The 23,700-nt window shown below is 48.0% G+C and overlaps 1 protein-coding gene across 7 annotated transcripts in view; it reads left to right on the top strand.

The window, feature by feature from the left end:
- The window catches only part of raraa (retinoic acid receptor, alpha a), a 128,572-nt gene that overhangs the window by 102,419 nt on the left and 2,453 nt on the right, over positions 1 to 23,700 (top strand). For 4 of the 7 annotated variants that reach the window (XM_079293443.1, XM_079293441.1, XM_079293442.1 and 1 more), the window contains 7 exons: positions 11,055 to 11,203; positions 17,075 to 17,216; positions 19,630 to 19,674; positions 22,381 to 22,541; positions 22,688 to 22,864; positions 22,993 to 23,197; positions 23,390 to 23,548. In XM_079293443.1, the coding sequence (XP_079149569.1) occupies positions 11,055 to 11,203; positions 17,075 to 17,216; positions 19,630 to 19,674; positions 22,381 to 22,541; positions 22,688 to 22,864; positions 22,993 to 23,197; positions 23,390 to 23,548 (1,038 nt within the window). Of the gene's footprint in view, positions 1 to 10,270; positions 10,317 to 11,054; positions 11,204 to 17,074; positions 17,217 to 19,629; positions 19,675 to 22,380; positions 22,542 to 22,687; positions 22,865 to 22,992; positions 23,198 to 23,389; positions 23,549 to 23,700 lie in introns of those variants that run through there. The other 3 variants (XM_079293445.1, XM_079293444.1, XM_079293446.1) reach the window with 2 other exon arrangements.

The raw sequence follows: 23,700 nt of genomic DNA, 5'->3' as shown, positions 1-23,700 counted from the left end.
CTCTGTTGGCACTTGTCTTTACTTGTCGGTGGCGGAGCCCGTTGGTGAGAGACAGTACTCTGATTGGCTGTTCAGCTTCAGCGAATCCATGCATGAGAAGAGAAACGTAGGTCAAGAGGACACACACGGAAAGCTCTTCTCGTTTTTCATCTTCATCTCATCTGATCATTCCAAATCCACGGGTAACTTCACAACTACACGGCCACCTGGAATGAAGCCAAGTAGGGAGTTAGAGCGGTGTGAAAGTGGAAGAAAAACGCTGCTTTTGTTTCATGTGTGCATCATAAAAAAAGGGCTCGTATACCTGCAGTCCTCGGGCTTTTTGAATGAGAATTACAGACTGCCGCTACCTGCTGGCATGGAGAGTTATTTCCTCTCACGCAGGTGCAGAATGTACGTGCTAGTCGTTGCTTTTGCGACGTGTTCGAGGGCAACTTTTGGGCCTGTTCTATGTCTGTTGGGTGCGTCTTGGCCTTACGGTGTTTTAAAGCCGCTGCTGTGACCCTTTGGTGGATTCAGCTGCCTTACTTGATGCAGACGAGTTTAGTCACGTTGCACTCGTGCAGCCAAGTTTGTCAGTTTGAAGTTTGCAAACTGACAAAAAGGCAGTTGCAGAGTTCCATATGTGAATAAACGATAATTAGTTGCTTTCTGTGTAATCCATGTGCAGCTAGCTTGTTTTCCTCTGCGTCTGGCGATTCTAAATATGTCATCTGTCTCCTCGGGGGCTTTAGGTCATTTTAACCCCTGTGCTGACCTAGTAACCTCCTCGGGTCTCGGCATCATTGAGCTCTTTAACAGACCAGTGACGGGATAATGGCCCGCTTGCTGCATCTTCTGGTCCACCCCCTTGCAAATACCTCCACTTACGTCCACAGTAACATGCTTTCAACTTTAAACCGCGACATCGGCACTTTGAGCTAATTTATGAAGGGAACCGCCGTCATTATGTGGTTTCAGGTACAGTAGAGGAATGCACGTCAGCCTGCTGAGGCTTGAGGGCGGATGCAAATTACAAGTGAGTGTAACTATTAGCTCTAACTCATGTTGACGGGCACACTGAGTGACAGCCCTAAACCGGTGTCTGGGTTTGTAAGGGAAGTGGTCTGGCGTCATTTGGCACCGCTGAACACACTCGTCCTCTGGAGCCACGCAGTTGCTGCACTCGCGACCTCTCCCCCGCTTCCACAATCATGCTCCTGCTCTGAAGTCGAGAAGACCAGACCCTCGTGATCTATTCCCCCTGTGATTGACTATTGTGTTGTCCACAGAGAGAGAGAGAGAGAGAGAGAGAGAGAGAGAGAGGCGGGGAGGGGAAAGGGAGAACATGAGTGGATAGAGGCAGTTTAACATGACAAAGCCTGTCCCCGGTGATCCTCTCTTCTCCTCCCCAGATCCTCATGAGCCTCTTCTCTTCCCCCCCCCTCTCGCTCTCTCTCTTGATCCCTTGTTCCCCTCTCTTTTCCCTCTCCACCTCCCCCTGGCCTCTCCAAGTCCACTTCAGCCCTCTCATGCAAATAGCCCTTTGCCCCTTCCATATTTATGATCCGCTTCCTCCACTGTTACATATGCGCTTAAGAACGGAGGGCCTTGAAAGCTGCCAGTCGCATCGGATTAGCGAGTATCAATGAGTAGATAACCTCTCTGTTAGTGAGTGAAGAGCAAACGCTTGAGCATAAGCATTCATGAGAGGCACTGTGTGTAGCCCTCGGCTTAATACAGATGAATAGGGTCTGATTAATGAGTACAGAAATCCCGATGTGCGTGACATTTTGCCGCACTGCTTCACCTGTGATTTGTTTTTTCATGAAACGTGTTCACGACCGTCCCGCTAATGCGATCATATCTGTACAACTACAATGTTCTTAAAAAGGCTTACCGCCTCTCTTCTTTGGCTGTCACAGGAACACATTCTGACACTTGGACTCATTACCGGCCGCTTGTTATGCCGTTGACTCATCATTCTTTACGCGAATAGATGCTCATTGGGCTTGTTGCACCTCATTCCAAGTGGCTTTGAGGAAGGAGCTTCAATCAAGACGACTTGAATGCGAACCGTGGAGGCTTTTGTTAGGCGGCACGGTGGGTTTCTGGATGGGCCAGGCCCAGGTTCAGTGTTGCTTCGGCACCCTCCCGGCTCCTACTATGCATGAGTGCAGTTTCTTATCGCCGAAGGGAAGAAGCGTGCTCACAGCCATCCACTCGCGCACAATTCTATAATTAACCAACGCAGGCACTCTGTCAACCAGAGGCTTTATGTTTCATGAGGCCATTTTCACAGCCAGAGGGGTAACATTAAAGACCAGTTTGTGAAAGCCTGCGGTTTCACTCGTGTGTGTGTGTGTGTGTGTGTGTGTGTTATGATCCAATGATGTCCTTGATTATGTGCCATAACGTGTCACAGCTGTATATCACTCGGGGACAGGGTTTGTTCATTTACTTTGAGAGTTGATAAAGGCGGGTTACGCTGTGGTTACGTCAAACAAATGTGCCCTGCTTCTTTTTCGGAGGCCTGCCTTTGAAACGTTCGTCTCTTTCGCCTCAGACGTCCTCTCCTCCTCTTATCTGAAGCTGTGGGGCTGCCCCTAATGCGCACACACACACACACACAGGTGGACAGAAATATCTCTGTACATTTGCATTGACTTGTCGGACCATCGTGACCTGCCATGGACCAACTCTGTTCAGAATCCTCAGTGAATCCTTCAATCAGCTCATGCCAAATCTCCAGTCACCCCCGGGGCAAGTGCCAATTCGAATAGTCCCGCTGTCAGTCAGCAGGCACGGACAGCTGCGGGGTAGAGTTACACCGTGTTACAAGTGAGCGTTGTTACCAGGGAACTTGTGTGTTTCTAGCTGTCTTCAGTTTGTTTTTTACACAATTAGATCTTTAAACATTGGTTAAATCCTAAGAGCAATACCAATCTATGAGTGGGTTATATGTTTTGTGCATTCTGTATTTGTTAAGTGACTCATAGATTGAGTCACTAGCCAAGGCTAGCATGTGGCTGCAGCAGCATAGAGCAGCTACTGCGGCTAACATGAAGTTGCTGCTGAAGGTCCGCCCCGGCAGACCTCACCTTTGCCATCTGCTTGATCCCTTGCTGCCCCGCGCCCTAGTCTGTCCACACATGTTCTCAGTTCCGTCTCCATTTGCCAGGGCAGCAGTGATAGGAAAATCTGGTGTGTTGTTATTTCAGAGGCCTGGCAGCGTGGAGAGGGAAGTTATCTTGGGCCCCTGGAGAAGGGCTCTGGAACGTGGTGGGGGCCTCAGGGCTGATAAAAACCAGGCCTGGCCTGGACGGGAACATGCCGGCTTTCACACGCACACACACGGTGCATATCACACAGCATGCAGTCAAGTATGCAAACAGACAGATGCGCTCATTTGCACAAGCATGCACATTTCCTTTCGGAATACGTACATTTAGTGTAATATATTAACACGTAGCCGTACAGTCACCCACACCCACAACTCCTCCTCACCAAGAGGCTGTAAATTACCCCTGCGAAGCACAACCTGGTGTTTTCCCCACTTCTGGCCCACCATTTCCTGGTGTCGAGGAGGGATTGTCATAACAGCCAAGAAAGACTCTGACCTGCTTTGCCTTTGGCCTCTGCTCTGACCATCATCTATCACTCACGTATGTGTGTTTTCCTTGCCTTAACACTCTGGGAGGGGGGTATTTGACCCCATTTTGAGCACTATCAATCAAATTTTGGTCTTGGAGCCAGTGTAGCCTTCAAAGGTGTACTGCTCAGTCCTTAAAGAACTCCGGCTGTCACATCAATTTCTGCTCTCGTTGCTGCAATGGTAGCAAAAACAGCAGGCTGTCATTTCTCTGAAATGTGGACCACAACATACTCTCCTAACTGGAAGTGAAGTGTCATGCGCTGCTGAAAATTATATTCGAATCAGATTAAGCTCTCAATTTGATCCACGCCCATCCTTCCTTTTTAATACTGTGAACCTCATGGTGACAGATGAATATATAGTATGAATATAACTAAATAATAATGACTATGTTCTAGTTCTACCAACCGTGTATCATATTTCCAAAAAATATTTCCAAATAAATGGTGGTATTGCGCAACACTGCAAGATTGTTCCCGTTATTTTTGCTTGGGAAATTTGGAGACTCATGATTAGTGACAGTGCCCTGTATCGTCATGCATCCCCCCCCCCCCTCTTTCTCCCTCGCTCTCCCCACATTGAGAATGTAAGACTGCAACCTAGACATGCTGCAGCTTAGGGGGAGCACAACCAGTAATCCTCCTAACTCGTCCTCACTGGAACACGAACGCAGATTCGTATGCCGTCATACCAACGTGCATGAACTGAGTGGGAGTAGGGACAAATGGACTGCTTGCGTGACGAAATTCAGAGTAGAAAAACATCTGTAAGGCAGTCAAGTACTGTGATTGATCCGCTGCAATTTGTTTGCATCTTCAGGTGGAAGATGAATCAGATATTGACATTCATATGTTGGATACTGTCCGTATTGTAGAGCGTAATGAGATGAGGAGAATGTCGGCCTGAGTAAGTGGGACAGGTAGGAGGAGATGAAGGTGGAAAGTGGCGGGAGACTGGGGTGGAAAGGCTGGATTCAGTTACAGTGAATAGAGGAGGCGTGAGGCTCGCTGTCTGCTCTCCTGCCCTATGTTAACCTCCACTGGCTCTCCTTCCTCTCTGTGTGGGTGTGTGTTTTTTCACTTATGCCGGTCTGCCCCGCCGCTAGGTTCCTCCCCCTCTTCCCTCCAATAACTGTTCACACTCCGTGTTTGAACACAAACACGCCCGACTGTCGCTTTCCTTACAGCTGTCGGTCTGTGCGTGCCCGCCCTCACCCCGGCTCGTATTCAGATGGAGTGCGGGGCTTTGCCGTCAGTAATCAGTGTGAATGCAGTGAGCAGAGCCCCATCCATTTTCAGCAGAGATCTGTTATGACGCTTTGGTAGAGAATGGCAGGATTTCCCTGTCAGCAAGGAAATAGTCCCATTTCCCCCTCCAGTAATTGAAAAGTGCTGACAAAGCATTCCTCTGTGTGTATGTGTGTGTGGTAGGCGGGGGGGGGGCGGTAGTTTTCCCTCCCTTTTGCCCACTTTCCTGACTTGAAAACCAAAAAATAACGCCTGAATATTGAGCAAGAAGTCGAGCGCTATGCATGAGTGATGCCCTCCTCCGCCCACTTGTTGGTCCGTTTCATTGCACATAAAAGCTCTTAAGTTTCTGCCAGTCGTTTTTATGGACACGCATGACGCATTGGCCCACGACTCTCTGGGTTTTGCAAGGCGGTCTCTTTCGTGAGGCTGTTCCAATGGCCGTCCCACTTCATTATTTTAAGCAGACTTCAAAGCGAGACTTAACGTAGCAGCCTGTGGAGCTGCTGGTCTGTGTGGCGTCTCCTCCCAAACACACTCGCTGCATGGAAAGACAAATGGACCTCTGTATGGTCGCCCGCGTATCTTACACTTTGGCGAGCATGTGTGCGTGTGCATGTCCAAATAACCTAATAGAGGCCGGGGGACACAAAGGGCCGTGACAGAGCAGGATTCAACAAAGTGGAAGACCCCGTCCAAACCCTCCGTCCCCTCTGCCCTTCATTTTCTCCTCTTCTCTCCACCACAGTCCAGCCGGCCAAGCAGCCAGCCTGCTAATGTAGTTAGCTTCCCCCCTAATGATGGTGAAATCTCATTAATATGCTTCACAGCTGGGCCCAGTAACCAGTTCGGGATGAAGGTAATCAAATCTCAGAGGACTAACCTAGAGCTGAACCTCAAGAACTGCTCAGCAGCACTGGGCCGAGACAGCAGAGTCTGGAGGCTGGATAATAGCCGGTGGGGTTGTGTGTGTGTGTGTGTGTCTTGGTCTGTGGTCTAAAGGCCTTTGAAGTGCTGATGTTAGCCAGGCGATCTCATGTCACCAGTACAGATCAGGCTTGTTCATCATCCGAATAGATTTCATTTCAGTCTTGTGCATATTTGTCCATTTCAGTCCAGGCATGCTGTAATTGCTAATGGAGGATGTGGCTGCGAGGGGCGCGGCTTCTCTCTAAGTGCACTTGTGACTCGTGATGTATGCAAAGTGAATCTGAAGAGCGACATTACAGACCACTCACACTTGAACTTAATTAAATCACCGGTGCTTTGGCTCTGAGTTCGAGAACGCCGCGCCACATTAAGCTATTTAAATATGGGGGGGGGGGGGCTGCATGAAACTCTGTGTGTTTATAATACTCGTCAGTGATTGTGAATGTAAAAGGAGAGATCTACGGTAAGTAATTGGTCACAATTTGTCATGTAGAATTGGTTTTATGAGAGAAGTATGTTGTGAATTCATGGCCAACTCACACATTGTTTGGACCGATTTAAGAACAGTAAAATTCAGAATTCTAAATGATATTTGATAGATCCGTTACTTTCAATGTGCCGGAGTTAGCAGAAAGACTGTAGTTTCAGCCAGAGCCAGTGATTGGCTGTGGGACAGACACGCCCTCCTTTCTAAAAGGCCTTGTGCCGTCTAAACGCAGCGTAGGAACTACTCTGTTTCCGCTGGTTACGCCTGACGGCCTGTGCTGTTTCTTCCCACTCCTATTGACTGGTCTGACAACGTGTCAGGCTGTAGCCTTGTGGTCTGGTTAACAACAATTGCCGTGACTATATGCTCGCTGTGGTGTGTGTGTGTGTGTGTGTGTGTGTGTTTCACCTCGTCACCAGAGTGCAATAGAGTCCTTATCAGTAACTCCTTACTCTTTTTCATTTCAACATTATTTCCGGGGCTGTGGGATCCTGTTCCTCTATCCTTAAGCAAAGCTTAAGTTATTGTCTCTTCATGTTTCCTTCTCTTGGCTAACGGAGTGATATTCTACCCTTGTGCGAGTATTAGTTACCGCGGTGACGTTTGCAGGCTCCGGCCTGGAACCCTTGCCAGACGCACACATTTCCAGTGTTTAACGTGTTGCAAGGATACTGAAGAAAGCTCTCCAGGCGAGTGTGAGTCACTCCTCTCAGTGTTTCGTGCGAATGATCTGGTGGATCACACAATAGTCGGGCCTGTGTGATAGTTGGTGTTGATCAAGAGCACTGGAAGCCGGCTGGTGTTGAATAATGCCTGGGTGAGGGCTGCTGGAGGGCGAAGTAGCTCGGTCCTCTCTGCCGAGCCTCCCTGCCTCTCCGTCCACAGGCCCGGCATTGTTCCGCTCCATGCCTCAGCTTGACAGGGCTCCAGAAGCCAGCCATTGTATTTAATTACAGTCGCCAGCCCCCCGACGGACTCTTGTCCTTGTGTCCCAGATTTCCATGGGTGCTCTCATTAAGAGTGTGTGTGTGTGTGTGTGTGTCCCACCGACTCTTGGAAAGCCTTTAGCCTGTGTAAATGTAGGCATGGGTGCAATTGTCATGTTTATGTGTTAGCGTGTGGGTGCTTGGCACATCTGTGTGTCCCGGCGCTCCTACTGAAGGCAGCGTTAATGTGGATGAATCGCTCTCTGGTCACACTAATAACGCAGGGCTGTAATCAGTCCACATCAAGCGAGGCAGAAGAAGAGCGCAGTGAACTGTGAACTGTGTTTTGTTTTTTTGCTCATGAGAAAATATGCCATGTTATGTAAGGGCTGCTCTGTTTAACGTTCATTTGTCGATCGCGGTTCACGATCACTCGTGAACCGCGGATCAATCGAGTATTTTTATTTTGTTTTTACAGTGTAATCATCATAGTGTATAAAGTTCTACTGTTGCTGTTCCTTTTCAAGTAACAAGTCCCCGAATATCAATGCAGAGTGTCAGTGAACAGATATAAAGCAGTGGTGTGTTCACGTGAACGGACCAGCTTAGAAGCATTTAATGGTGACGTCATGGCGAGCGGAGGAAGGTCACAAGCCGCGGCGTCATTTAAGTCACAAGTTTGGGAACATTTTGTCTTCCGTGTAACGTATAATGACTGATGAGGGTGGTGGACGAAACCGTTACGGTATGTAGGCGTTATTTAAAGAGAGACGCACGACAACGACAAAACATCGGCATGTCAGCGACGGGGACACTCCGTTGTGGAAAACAAAGGATTTCTAAATCTGGTTAAAGTGCTTGAGCCACGCTACGAAGTCCACTCACGCACCCACTTCAGTGTGAAGCTGTTCCAGACCTCTATGAGAAGGAAAAGACTGCAGAGACCGCTTTCACCACGGCGGAGTGATTCTTAGTCCGGTGCTGTAGACACGCCCCCTCTGTGAGCGTCACACAGACACACACCTGGTTCAGGTGCTGACAGAAGTATCAGAGTGAAGCTGGACAGGCCCAATAGTAATATCACCACAGAAAGGTCGACCCTCTCCCCAGACAATGGAGATATTCTCATCTTTTTGAAAATAATGTCACAGTAATGTAACATTATTGTGTATTTGAATGACCTGACAGGAAGTAAACACAGACCCAAGTTGTTTCTTTCAGTATTGATGAAAGGACGAGGATATCAACATACCTCATGTTGCACTTAAACTTAACAGAATTCTTGAATGTATTATTTTTATTTATTTATTTCATTTTGTTTCAAATTGGACATCTTCAATATTTTTGTTTTCATGTAAGACTACAGCCCAAAGTTCTTTGCTTTAAGTGTTCTTGAAGTTCTTTAATTAATAAATGGAAAGCAAAGTTATGTTTGTCTCCTCCCCTTTTCTTTGTTGATCCGAAAAATGATCCGAACCGTGACTCCTGAACCGTGATCCGAACCGAACCGTGAGGTTTGTGATCCGTGACACCCCTATTTGTTTGACATGATGAGCGTGGCCCAGTGGTGTGGGCAAAGGGCGGACTCTCGCCGTTTATCCTCCCTGCTCGCTTTGCGACTGAATCCTTTGCACAAAACTCGCCTCCCGTTTTTCCTCCTCGGCAGCATTTAAAAAAGTGCGTCTCCTTACTGCTATCTGCATTACTCTCCTTGATGGAAAACCGTGTAATTCCTTTTTATGAGCGTTTGTCCGCACGTTCCCTCAAATGCGTCGCTCCTTTCCTTTGAGATTTATAAGTCACGCTTATGCTTCACACAAGTTTGTTCAATTTGCTCCGATTTTGTAGTTTTTCAAGGCTTTCGGTTGAAACCTGACAGCTGTTTGTTTGTGGGCGTAATGTAGATTAATCAAAACAACACAAGGGGGGGACATGAGTGAAGTATTACATACAGCATGAGCTTTCCCTCCTTGTGTGTGTGTACCATTTCTTTATCACTTCATCTGTTTTGTATTTTTGTCTGTTCGCTCAAACACATCACGGCTCTCTGTCGCTTCCACATCTTTGACTTCTCGTGCTTTCATTCTTTTAACTCCACCCTCCTCCATTGGAAAACTCTTCTTCTTTTTCTTCCCATTTTCAATAAAACTGCATATATATTTTTTAAATCTTAACAAAATAATCGCTGCTCAATAAGCTAAAAAACTAAAAAAACCTTTTGGCATAATAATAAGTGTCTCCCTCCAGGCTGAGGTCGAAAGTTCCCCATATTGACCCATTCACACCGAGAGCTTAATAAGGTCATTGCTGGTGTCAAAGTGGCATCTGACATCTGGGCCTCATAAATGAAATGTCCTAATAACCCCGGGCCTGATTGGGTGTCACCGCTGGGTGTTGCAGCTTGAGTTGCATTGCTTTTAGCTTGACTGTCAACCGTCCCTTGAAACCCACTTGGATGTGCTTTGTGTTTTCCTGACGGCAGCGATAACGTGCAGCCTTTTTGGCATGGGCTGGATTTTGGTGCACCGTGCTTCTCTGTCTGTCTGTTTTCTTTTTTCCCCTCCCAGGAGCCTTGAACATATCTGGGCGTCAGGTTGGTTTATTTTAGTTGTTCTGGATCTAATCTTCCCCTGCGCCATCTGTTGCATCCGCATGGAGATTGGCAGGCTGAGACCAGCACACAGATACTATAAAAGGATTGGAAAGTGTGTGTGTGTGAGAGAGAGAGAAAGATGTAGCAACACTTTATCCTTGTTTTCTATTGCCCGGCGTGCAGGGCGATTAGAGTGGTTTGGTGTGTGTTGTGACGGGACGTGGAGTGTGTTCCCAGCTGTACTACGGGCCTGCTGAACCGGCCCAATCCGTTAAATATAGATGGCTTATTTACACACCGAGCTGCGGGCGGCTCCTCAACCTCTCCAATCCCTCCTCTGTTGAGCCGATGATGCTGCTGTGTGGAGGAACGGGGCTGTGAACACACATGCGTACAGCATACCTGCATTGATACGGATGGAGCCACAAGGATTTAGTTTCTAATTTTGGGGAGGGGGGGGGAGTTAAACTTCAGTCAAAGTCCTTGAATGTCTTCATGTGTAAGTCACCATCACTGATGCCACTGGAGTGTATCTTGTTTTCTTAACTGGCGGGAAAAAGCCAGTCGAAGTGAGTTTGTGTATCATCACTCGGGCTTCATAATGGTTTTGGTATTAAAAGGTAGTCGCAAGTAGAACACCAGCTCCAAGCCGCTCCTATTGGATTACACACTTGTTTATTTAGCCAGAGGCCACAGGGTGCAGGGCTCCGCTGTGAATGTGTGTTTTCATATTTGATGAAAGAGCTGTGTGTTTTGTTAACACACAGGATATTGAGGTCAGAGTCCAATACATATTACATGAAGGCAACAGCAGGTTACTTCCCCACAATCCTGTACCGCCTCTGTTTATTATGTACTAGCACACAAAATATGGGAGCCTGGCCTGTCGTTTGGTTTGTCATGTTAGTGCTCACTGGGTGAAGACGGAGCACACTCCTTCTGTTTACCGGTCTGACATGCTGAATAAGAGAATTAGTTATGCGTTTGGTTGCGGGGGTAAACAAGTTACAAAGGTTATTGAGAAGTATGCTGAGCCTTGTCCGCAGCACTTGTTGCTCTTGATTGGTACCGTGTTTTCAGCACCGTTGTCAGCACCGGGGGTTGTGTCAGATCTTTTGGAGTGTACACATGAGAATTTGTGTTTGTCCCGTTGATATCGACTGATGCTGCCCGTCTGTCGGCGCTCCATCTGATGGCGTTCGCTAACCGCCTTCTTGTTGCTCTTTCCTCTCCACAGCGATAGAGACCCAGAGTACCAGCTCGGAGGAGGTAGTGCCAAGCCCGCCATCGCCTCCCCCGCCGCCCCGCGTCTACAAGCCCTGCTTCGTGTGCCAGGACAAGTCCTCAGGGTACCACTATGGTGTCAGCGCCTGCGAGGGCTGCAAGGTGAGACTTCCGACCTTCGCTCTGATTCTGCTGAGCAGGCAAGACGTTTCGTCAATCTTGTAACCTTCATGTGATTTGTAGGGGAGTGTATACACTCGGGTCTTCACGTGATGAAAGTGATGAGGCGCATCATTTTGAGTATTTCGCACACTTTTGGGTTTCTCCAGTGTATAATGCTGGACTTTGAAGGTGTTAAATACGAGATTGGGAGCATTTTTGATTGCCTCGCAACATGGAAACGGCTGAGCCGGCGGCTCGCAGCTAGAAGCTCTGATAGCGACGCACACAGAGGTAGAGCGGCTTCATTCTCTGCTCAGGTAGACTTTAATCCACTGGATCTTTACACAGCAAGTAGGGCTGGGCGATATGGCCTAAAAAAAAAATCTCCGATTTTTTTACAAAAAATCCGATTCACGATTTAAATCGATTTTTTTCCCCCAAATTTTTTTGCAGATGACAGAAGCTGTTGAAAACAATTTTCTTTTATTTTGTGATGATTTTCCCAAGTAGGTTGATAAAAATAAAGTGCAAACAAAACCTGAACATTGTAGAAAGGTGCCTGTAGTATACAAAAAGTATTTGGTCACTCTTTTGTTTGCCTGAATCATTTAAATATAAAATTAAATTAAACATAACATTAAATGGCATTAAATAGTAGCCTTCCATTGTAAACAACTGTGCAAATGTAACTTTTTACAGTAAGCTTTTCTAACTGAATACACTGATACAAACACAGCATGAAATAAAATGTATGTGACCCTTTAACATTCACATTTTCAAAAGTGCAACATCTGATCTAACATCAACATAACATATTTTGCACAGTAAATAAGTGCATGTAAACAAAATCAAGTGCATTCACAACATAACCAACAGTATTAAACAGTAGTGCATGTTTTTTCTAAATTTTTTTGCCAGGAAGACAAGCCTGTCTACTACCTCTGGCTTCAGGCATGCACGGTGGCATGTAACAATGCCCCCCCCACACACTGAAAAGCCTCTCAGAGGGGGCACTTGTAGCTGGCACAGAGAGGTATTTCTTTGCTAAAGTACTTAGCCTTGGAAAGTTAAGTTGGTGACGCTTCCACCAGTCAAGTGGATCGGTGTCTGGGTCAACCTGCTGGACCACAGGTCAGTTGTTGCGGAGTAGAATGACATCCCCTCCAGCTCCGCAGAGATCCTTTGGCGTGTACTATTGTACAGCCGAGGCAAGGCAACGTCAGAAAAATGTTTACGGCTTGGTAGCACGTACCTGGGGTCCAAAGCTTTGAGACGGTGAATAAACCCCGGCTTTTCCACGGTGTATATGGGCACCATATCTTTTGCGATATACATCGCGACTGCATCCGTGATGGCTTTCCACCGGGCACTCTTCTTCGCATGCGGAGTACAGTTGGTGAATGTCTCCAAAATGCTGGGTTGTTGTTGTGAGGTGGCGGCGGCGGCCAGCAGTGAAGCTGCTGGCCGCCATTGTTTTAGTTTGTAAACAATGCGCGCGCACTCTACTACGGGAACCGAACGGGGGGGAGGGGTGGGGGCGATTTTCTCGATTTTCAATAAAACACATCGCCTTAAAGCACACATTCGAATTAATCGATTAAATCGATTTATCGCCCAGCCCTAACAGCAAGTATTGGTTTGCTGCTATATTAATGCACTGAATCCCGTGTATTGCCCCCTTTTAATGTGGGCAATGAGTCAGAATTGACTACCTTTTCACGGGGAATCATTTACTGACATCGGCTGCTATATTGAATTGCCTAATCCTCGACATGACCTGGACGATGAGCAATCGGCTCTTTCATCACTTAAAGAACATCAACCTATATCTGCGCACATTGTAAAACAAGATAACGTATATGACGGACCTGCGTCTAATCGTGTGCAGTATGTCAGCCGTGTGGGTTTGCTCGTATCAGCTTTGCTGACGTGTCCACATGGTCCGCCTGCTATCAATACAGCCATGTTACACAGGTGCTGAAGAGGCATTATAACCCCCATATGCTCTGTTATCAGTTGGTAGTTGCTGTGTGCATTGCAGACATGTTCTCCTGCTAGTGCGAGCAGCACACAGGCCGCTTTATCTCGCTTCTCCCAAGGTACAGGGCCAGAGTTGTGAAAGCTCAGAGGTGGATAGAGATGAGACTGAGGGATCTGTGGAATCTAATGTAATCTTACTGCCAGGTGCAAACCTTATAAATCCACAGTGTCAACATTTCGCAAACCACCTTCGTTTCTTTTGCTTGGTGATCACGCTTTCTTGAATTTACCAAATAGGATTTCCAAAGTTGTGGAGTCCTAAACAGGAGTGTGTAAATTCCCCTTTTTCTCGTAGCAACAGCCCCGAGGAGGCAGGGAGTGGTTTGATGAAGGGAGGCAGCGTGGTGCTGTCGGTGACAGGTGCCCGCTAGACCCTTTGACTTATCGACTGTGCAGCCAATACTGTGGTGTGTATGTGTTGCCATATGTGCAGGGATAGGAGTTCTGCGGAAGGACAGGGGTGGAGCTTTGAGAAAAAAGCCATGCAGCAGCAGTGAAAGAAAGAAAGAAAGAGTAAGGCAGGTCAGGAACTCAGGGGGAATGTAAAAGTGCAGACAAAATGATACAAAGATGGGAGAAACTACAGGGAGTGAGATAGTGGGGGTAAGAGGCATGAATAGCTAAAAAGAGAGCAGTGGGGATGGTTGAAGGGGCAGCAGATTAGGCTGACTGGGTACAGGGGCGGAGGCTGATCTCATTGACATCGAAAGAAAGACGGGTCAGCGCAACAGAGCGCGGGGGGAGGGGATAATGAGTAAATAATGCACAAAGAGACGAGGATACAGGAACGCAAGGATTCATGCACACAAACCCTCCGAGGGCTCCATGAAACTCAACCTGGTCCCCAAAGACGAAATGAAAAGGGACCAAACTAAGTGAAGGCTGTTTTATAGGGGCGGCTGCACTGCTGCTCGCTGTGCTGCTGCTCCATTTTGTGTTTCGAAACAGTTTAGCACAGGCAGGAGATGTGGCAGTGGGTAACCTTGCAAGCTTGCATTTAGTTTTTCGGTTGTTAGCATGTATTAAAAAACGCATCGGTCTCAAAAGGTGTGCAGCAACTCTGCGGCCATTTCAAGCCCCAAAGTGCTTTTATCGTTTCCCCTTATCGGTGCTCCCCATTGTCTCATAGCAACTGATTAAATGGGGTAATACGTGAGATTGTAACACTAAATCACAGCCCGCGTGAGTGTGTGTGGTTGTGTTCGACCAATGTAGAGGTGTGAAATCTGCTCTGTGGTAAACGCAGCTCATGTCGCCTCAAGCGGAGCCAATGGTTGTGGAGTTGTAAGTGGTCGCCAGCGTTATTGCAAACTGGCGTCTCCACATCTTGATGTGAGGTTTCCCTTCCTCAGGAAGGTCTAACGTAGACGTAGGAGGCATTTAAAATGTAAAGTACACGACAGTCTGACACTTAATCCCCATTAACAGTTGTACTAAAATATGAAAGCTGTGATCTAGGTCTCACTTCACCGTGTCACCGCCACCAAAGAACACAACAATTCAGCTGTTCAGCAACATCACAATCAATGGCGTTGTGTCGGCTCAAACTGCGGAACCATCCCCAGTGCTAACTAACGTGAGCCGCCGGTCCACCTGTCTGCCCACTCCACACCCGCAGTGCTAATTTGCAACATTCGCGAGGCCTTCTCCGTATCTCTGGCTTCAGAGGAGATGACTTGGCATAGCACACTCAATAATTCAACACTACAGGCATGTGAATGCATGCGGTTGTCTCATCTGAGACTGGGGTAAGTTGAGGGGTAGCGGCGTTCGGCTTTGCTGCAGCATGCCAAACTACAAAGGCATTTCCTGGGGGCTGTGGCGAACAGAGGAAGCAGGAGGGAGATGGTGAGCTCGGCTTCTTGGAGGCGGCTCATTCGTTTGTTGTTGACGTTCTACCGCCCGCACGCGCTCACCGCCATTCCACTTATTTTCCCCCCTCCAGATATGAATACTTTAACATTAAATATGCATGCACGCCCCCTCATGTTTATGTTTTTGTCTTGGAGGCACGGCAGTGCGCGGCAGGCGAATCTCTCCTTGGTATCTGCTGCTTTTTCCAAAGTCCCCAACCGCCGCTTCTAGCAAGAATGTCTCCTCTCCCCCAAGCATCCGTCTCTCCTAATGTGGAGGCTGTAGCAGTAGAGCTGCGTAATAGAGGCGCGGGCACACGCACACATGCACATGCACGGACGCAGTGGGAGGCTGGGAACGCACTCTTAATCTGGGCACAGTGTGAAAGTCACGTAAGAGAGGATTCCTGTGCTTCCCTGTGAACTCCCCCACCCCCTGCTTCCCTCTTTAATAAAGCATTTCCTCACACACACATGCAAAGTAGAAAGCACCGACACACTCATGAGTGCATGGGGCTCATAACGCACACTGGGCGGACAGCCACGAAGTCAAGAGCACATGACTGATGCGATCCAGTGTGCGCTGTGGCCATTCACTCCTCTTTCTCACCCCTCTCATCTCCTCTAAGCGCTGCAGGGTGGCTGACAGGCCCGCTGAGGGCTCTTGTCGCCGGGTGGATTAAGCGGTGATACAAAAAGAGGCTTAAGGGCAGCAGGAAGCAATGACTCCGGAGAGGGGGGGGGAGGGGCAGGAACAATCGAGTGAGCCCACGAGCCGGCAGCAACAACCAATCGGGAGGCGCTGCCAGGGGGCACCTGGGCCTCGTGGTGAGAGGAGGGAGTATGTCGATCCTCCTGTGACACCGGGGTCAGGGTCAGGGCACCGTCGGATCAAAGGGCACGTGATACACGCACACGTAGAAACACACACAAAGACCACGGACTTATCCCCCAGCGTCAGCAGCGGGAATCAACGTCGAACTACAAGCCTTGTTGTTCTCTCCACTTTGTTGTTTGTTCAGGCCTCGCCGCTCTGTCGGGAGACGCACATGAGTCTGTGGGAGGTACAGACCTGGTGTACCATGGTGCATGAAAAGCAGGACTTTGATAAGGTTTTCTTTTATCGTTAAAAACGCGTTATGTGACGGCTGCTTGAAAAGCAGATGCGAGGCCTTGTTTGAAATCCAGACAGAGGTTTGACGATGTGAGGTCAACAAGGATTTCATCGGAGTTGCGCGGTATTAAGAAGAATATCAGTGGTGATGCCAATCATCTTATCTATCCGGGAGAGATACGTTGCTCCGTTTCTACGTCTTGCTTTTATGCAATCAAAACATAGTCGGCCTCCCCAAAGACCTCTCGTTCTAGCTCAGTGACCGAAGATGAGCTCATTATGATTCATCCTCAACCTGAAGCGCATGGACTAGATTTATAAATGTATTTTCTTTGATCTAGTTGGACTAAAAAGGCAAATTAAGGGATTCCTTCTTTGTTCTTACACAACACTGTGTTCAGCCTATGTTCTCTCTCTCTCTCTCTCGCTCTGTCTCGCTCTCGCTCTCTCTCTCTCTCTCGCTCTCTCTCTCTCTCATATAATACACGCTTGGCCTGGATCTAGAATTGCTTATTTCTGGCTGTGTAAACTAGGCCACGGTTCTATGGCACCCAGTAACCCTGTGCCTTTTTTATTTCATTCTTTAACCCTGCAAGTAAGTTAAGTTCTTTTGTTGTTGGGACCGGATGAACAGGGACACGGTGAACATGAGGCGAGAGTTTGCACAAAGCAACAAAAGAACACAATAAAAGCAGTAATGTGGATAAATAACCGGGGAACAGCCAGCAGCACAACTCTTAATTGCCAAGTAATTTCGCTATTTGCTGCTCTGTTTGCTGAGATAGTCCTGTATCCCTCACCCTTTTGGCAGCCATCCCACTCCTCTCTCTCTCTTCATTATCGCTCTGTCTTTCTGCCACGCAGGGCTTCTTCCGGAGAAGCATCCAGAAGAACATGGTGTACACTTGTCACCGAGAGAAGAACTGCATCATCAACAAAGTCACCCGCAACCGCTGCCAGTACTGTCGGCTGCAGAAGTGCCTGGAAGTCGGGATGTCCAAGGAGTGTGAGTATAGAAGCTGTTACCCGCAACTCCCTGCCCCTCCCACAAGGCTCTCCGGGGTCGAGCACGGACCTCGTCGTGGTTGTTAAATCCCAGAGGGGTCGGCATGGTTGTTACCACTGCAGGACGTCGGAAGCCGCCGCATTTGTTCCACGAGCAGCGTTCATTATTCATGCGCACACACATCGTCTTTTGGAGGTGACTCAAGTGTGACTGTTGCACTTCATTTATTTGCTGCACTGGGCGGAGACCGCATCCTGTCGGGTTTTTTTTGTCATTTTTCTCAGAAAATCCTGTGAAATCAAAGCGGTTATGATTAATTCCTCACACATTGATGCTTTTAGTTGATTTTTTTATTTATTTTTTTCGAAGAGAACATCCACTGTAAGAGCGAGACAAAGGGCAGCCGTGATGCAGACTGGCAATAACAGTCGGGGTGTCGACAGCCTTGGCAGGACTCTGTGATGAATATGTTCTCACCTGCCGAGAGTGAAAGAGCAGGCGTCTGCTCCCATCATTGCACCCCGGGGGCTGTGTGAACACACACACACACACACACACACACACACACACACACACACACACACACGCGCAGGCAGTCAGACTTGATAAAGTAATTGGAAGAGGTGTGACCGCAGAGAACTCAGAGGCCAGCAGGGTTTTCATACACTGCTATACACAAAGACACACACTTGCTATCATTTTACACATTGCCAGAATGTGTAGGGGACACGTTTGTAGTCGTGAACGCTGATAAATGCTTCGTAATAGAACATTTATTGTGAATAAGCACGATGCAGACGGAGAGTGTAGCAGCTCTCCTCCTCTCACAGGCTTGTTTAAGCTCACTCCACCATCCCTTCTGTCTTCCCAGCGCTATTTACCTCATCTTCCTGGTACAGCGAGTGCAGGGAGCACTCCCTATGCCTCAGCACTGTGGCTTACAGTAAAAGAAGTCATCCTCTGAGCTCCTTACCTTTTGAATGGGGCCGTTAATCATGGTTAGAAGGATCACAGCAGCCAGCTCTTTTAGACACAGACACACACACACACACACAGGCACACAGCAGGAGCATCTGCTGGAGTTAGAGAGCCATCTAGTGGTGAATAACGAGTACTGAACAAGTCAAAACCGCTAAAATGGTTTTTGACTGGAATGGAGGCTCGACATTTTTTATTCTCGGGTGGATTTGGAGGCACCCTTGCTCGGCCGCATTTGGTTTGACAGCAATGCCTTTTTGTGACTGCGGTCATTTTGTGCACCGATCGCTCGCCCTGTGTCCTCAGCGGTGACTTTGGAGAGAGGAACTGGTCTGGACTGGTGAGGAAGGAGAGGCCGGCCATCTGGGAGCCAGCAGGGAGTCTCGCCGCCTCTCTCCCACACACACACACACACACACGCGCGCGCGCGCGAGAACACGCACACACGAAAATGCATGCTTGCGCGTAATGTCACGCACACACTATCCAATTATGCACATGCAAGGTGACAAACACAAACCGATATGAACAGGAATGAGCTCGGACAGCTCCACTTACACACCATACACTCTCTGTCACACACACACACACACTCACAGAAGGTGGACCCCCTGCTAGCACCGGGGGGGACGTCCGGGTGACCTTGTGTCTGTCGGCAGACAGCTCCAGACGACAGAGCCAGGCCCGCTGCCAGGTGGCAATGCCAAGCAAGATCGCGTCAGGGAGAGGGGGGGAGGGGGGGGTTTAGGAGCAAGTGGAGGATTACAAGGGAAACGCCTGTAAGCCTGGCGCCACGTTATCATCAACCTGACCGTGTGTGGTTAAGGAAGACCGAGACTTCTGGTCAAAATGAAGGTTAACGTTGGGGATTCAGGTCTCGGGCTTTAGGTGTCGGCCGATACTGTTGAATCAATAAGCTGTGTGCCTCACTGTGTGGAAGAGACCAGGATCATTCTTTCATGTGTAAGGCAGCATCAGGCTTGACATGTACTGAATTATTTATTATTAAAATGGTATTGGTGTCTCTCTAATTAACGTGCAATAAATCATGAAAGAAAATGTCCGCGATCATATTAAGACGTTGAAATGTTACTACACATACGTTGCCCTTCGACCTATTTCAGTGATTCCCAACATGGGGTTCATACAATTCTGCAGCATAAAACATAACATTTCCCTTATTATGTTCTTTTGTTATAACTGGTTTTACCTCGTCAGGCCTCTAAAATATATTTTCTATACTATTTGAGAAGGTAAAAATCACTCTTTGCTTGTAATGCTGACAGTTTATAGAAATATGTACATTTTGATAAGAGGTAGAGAGTTGACTTTGCTAACCGTTTTATTTAATTAACCAGATAAAACAAATGTGAATGAGTGGAAGTAACTTTATTCCCACAACTGACGCTTCTCCATTTTACATCTTTTTTTTTAGTTTCTGGTTCAGCTGCACAATCCTCGAAAACTGCTATTTATGTTGGTGAGTTCCGACCAGTCACCTCCCTCCCTTTATCATCCCCTCCCCCTCACAAAGCTATCGCCCACATGTTCCTCGAGGAAGGTGTTATTCAGCGATAGAAAAAGGTAATAAAAGTAAAATAAGATGAGGCAAAGGATGATGGAGAACGGGAGGATAACATCAGCCAGAAAGGCAGGACAGGAGAGAAAGATGAAGGCTGTGAGAGGAAAGAGTATTGAAGTCAGTGTGTGAGTGAGAATCTAGTGTTGAGAGAGAGAGCGCAGACGGGTGGTGGGGGGGGTGAGAGAGAGGCTGGAGGACAGGGAGAGGGAGAAAGTTTCATCACTGTCGACGGTGGCTCTGCGCTACGAGGAGCGGGGGAGGGGGAGGGGGGGCATTGACATTTTTATCTTTCCATTGAATTTAATCTGTGTGATGGACGAGCTGCCAGCGCTTTAATTTTCCTCACACGAATTATCCCTGTCTGCCCACCTCTCTCTGTCTTGTATACAAACACACACACACACCGAGGCACCAACAGAAATTGTCCATTAACTGCACACTGCAGCTGAAATCCACGATGAGAACAAATGATTGAGTGATGTGTGTGTGTGTGTGTGTGTGTGTGTGTGTGTGTGTGTGTGTGCGTGCTGTCACAGTATTCTGTACACGTTACACACCGGCTCCTGTAAATCATTTTTTATGCAATGAACACGGAACCGCAAACAATCCAGGATGCAAGTTCCGCCATTAGCATTCGTATTCTCATAATGCATTTCGAGAAAGATGCATCGCTTGAAGTTGGCACGCACACAAACATCAAATGCACGTTTGTGTCCACGCGCGCACGCACACACACACACACACACAATAAAAAAATAAATGCAAGACAGTATTTCTTCTTTCATTTTAGCTCCCCCGCTGCAGTGCCCCCCCCCCCCCCCCCCCCCCCACAAAGTGTTATTGCATGTGGCAATTCGCCATGACAGATCGTCAGTCGTGCCTAATAGTTCTTTAATGACTTCATTAAATTGTGTTGTGCGGCTTATGATTGTGCTGCCAATTTGTCAGCGCGGGTAATGTCTGGGCGCTGGGGATGCCCCACTTTTATTTGTGAATTAATTGGACATCGACTGCGTTGCGGCCCCTCCACCCCTCCCCTCCTGGCAGGCGGCACACAGACCCTCCAATCAGCGCCGCGAGCCAGGCCGGCCCAAATATGTTTCGGCACTTTACTACGCTTTTATGTAGCTGGCCTCAAAAGCCGGTGGTTGCTTAAGAGGGTGTTCCCTCTCTAATTAAGACATAATTAGCTCACAGACGTAAATGGAGGTGGGAAGCTTTTGCTTGCTTTTATTAACATCATAACATATTGTATTTTATGGGGGATCCACATGTGTTTTGGTGACTGCACTAGTCCACCCTATGAGAACCAATAAAACGCTGGCAAGAAGTGCCGTGCACTGTCTGCACAGCAGGGTCTTCTTCATTCCTTGTTGTGCCGAGCAGCGCTTAGCAATAACATTGTGCAGCATCAGACTTCCAGCCCCCTCCTTCCTCCTTCCCTCCATGTTCTCCCAGGCAGGGAGGCCTGTCTGCGGGCTGATGGATGAGCAGCAGCGACCGGGTAGTGCATCCCGCCCTGGCCCCCGGGCCATGCCCCTTCTGTCACAGACACTGATCTCCCATCAGCCCGAGCGCTCTCACCCTTAATGGTCAAGGTTAGGATTAAGACAAGGAAAATCTGATCTTAGGTCAGCTTGCTTGGGGCGAAATTCAGGTACCTGGAGGGGAGGCAGAGATTGCGAGAGCTGATTGAGATGACGAGGAAAGTGGGATGATTTAAAGCGCAAGAAATACAATTTTGGAAAGGGGAGATAGTGAGAATGAAATGAGAGGAGGAATAAGAGTTGTGCATTGTACAACCAAGAGAGAGAGAGAGAGAGACGTGAAAGAGAGAAAGCTGGAAGGTTTTTCTCCGGTATGGGCTGAGCAGCCGAGCCCTTTTAAAACCATTAGAGGCAGGATATTTGTCATATTATGTTATTAGATTAGCCGGGTCCCCTAATGAAAGCTGTGGCAATTCGTCAGCCTTATGGATGGCTCCATCCCCCACCACTATTTATCAACTCGCACCCCGTCTCACCCACCCCCACCCCCACCCTCAACACACACACACAGCCCAGTCATAGCTAAACTGCACCCCAGTCTGGATGGGAGAAATGGATGGACCCTGTAATGGGATTCCAATGCTAAACACCCCGCCTGGTGTTTTTTATCATTTGGGGTGAGCACACTATTCTCAGCCAGATCGCCCAGAGGGAAAGCACATTGGATTATTTCAAGGTTTTTTTCCTTTCCTCCCCTCCATTACCACGGCCGTGGAGCCGTCTCACAACATTTATCTTGCAGCGTAGGATAAGAGAAGGGACGCTGCGGTCGCTGCTGCTGTTTGCTGCAGACGGAGCATCCTTTCATGCCGAGGGAGCATGTTGCAACACGTTCTCAAGCAATATGTACAGATTGAATTGATGAAGGCCGTACAAGTTTGGTTTCTACAGCGAGTTTCTAAAAATGTAGCTGAGATAGGAGTAGGAAAACTCTATTTAAGATGGTGAAAAGTTTGTAAAATAAGCCTGTGTAAAGCTTAAGTTTGTCATTGTTTTGATGTTGTTTTTAACACAAACAGTAATCTTTTCTTCTGCCTCTCTCGTTTCATCCCTGTAGCAGTAAGGAATGACCGGAATAAGAAGAAAAAGGATGAGAAGAAACAGGAGTGCACAGAGAGCTACGTGCTTAGTCCTGAAACAGAGCGGATGATCGACCGGGTTCGCAAGGCCCACAAAGAAACGTTCCCGTCTCTCTGCCAGCTGGGCAAATACACTACGGTTAGTAGCATGGCACCGCCGATCTGTGCATCTCGTGCATTTGTTCACCTTTTGTGAGCTGCTGTTTATTTTCACCTGCACTCATTGTATTCATCTGGAAATATCTAAAAAAAAAAAATGTTGCTCACCTCTCCCCCTCCTTCCAGACTAACAGCTCAGAACGACGTGTGTCTTTGGACGTAGACCTCTGGGACAAGTTCAGCGAACTCTCCACCAAGTGCATCATCAAGACGGTGGAGTTTGCTAAGCAGCTGCCCGGTTTCACAACGCTCACCATCGCTGACCAGATCACTCTGCTCAAATCCGCCTGTCTGGACATCCTGGTAAGAACAGAAGCCCGCCATATATATATATATTTTTTTTTTCTCCACAGAATTGTACTGAACTGATAAAGGAGAAGACTGGTTCACATTTCTAACCAATGTCTCCGTTCTGTCTCCGCCGTCACCAGATACTCCGGATCTGTACACGCTATACACCGGAGCAAGACACCATGACTTTCTCAGATGGACTCACGCTAAACCGAACCCAGATGCACAACGCCGGCTTCGGTCCCCTTACCGACCTGGTTTTCGCCTTTGCCAACCAGCTCCTTCCTCTGGAGATGGACGATGCGGAGACGGGGCTGCTCAGCGCCATCTGTTTGCTGTGTGGAGGCAAGTCACCTCGAAACTTACCCAACATTCTCTTTGCCGATTGAAATTCCAGAACATAGCTTTAATGAAACGATAAGAAATCACAGTAGGGTGGCTCTGCTGGGCTCTTTCATTGAGCACCACCTAGTGGCGGACTGTGAGTATGACAGCAGTAGATCACTGACACATTTGTTTCTGTGTGTTTCTCCGCAGATCGTCAGGACTTGGAACAGGCAGAGAAGGTGGACGTCCTGCAGGAGCCCCTCCTGGAGGCGCTGAAGATTTACGTGAGGAGGAGGAGGCCCCACAAACCGCACATGTTCCCCAAGATGCTGATGAAGATCACCGATCTGAGAAGCATTAGCGCTAAAGGTCTGTGGCGCTCACGAGTCACTAAGTGTTTATCTGTGAAGAATGCTAAAAGAGTAGTTGATTAAATGATTGCTCATGCCATATTAATATTGTGTTTAAGAGAATGAATGAATACCTAAAATGTATTTTGTCAGATCTATGGTAGCTTACGT

Source organism: Melanostigma gelatinosum (genome assembly GCF_949748355.1).
Source record: "Melanostigma gelatinosum genome assembly, chromosome: 21".
Classification (NCBI taxonomy): domain Eukaryota; kingdom Metazoa; phylum Chordata; class Actinopteri; order Perciformes; family Zoarcidae; genus Melanostigma; species Melanostigma gelatinosum.
The sequence above is the reverse complement of the archived record's forward strand: the minus strand, read 5'-3'. Positions and strand labels throughout refer to the sequence as shown.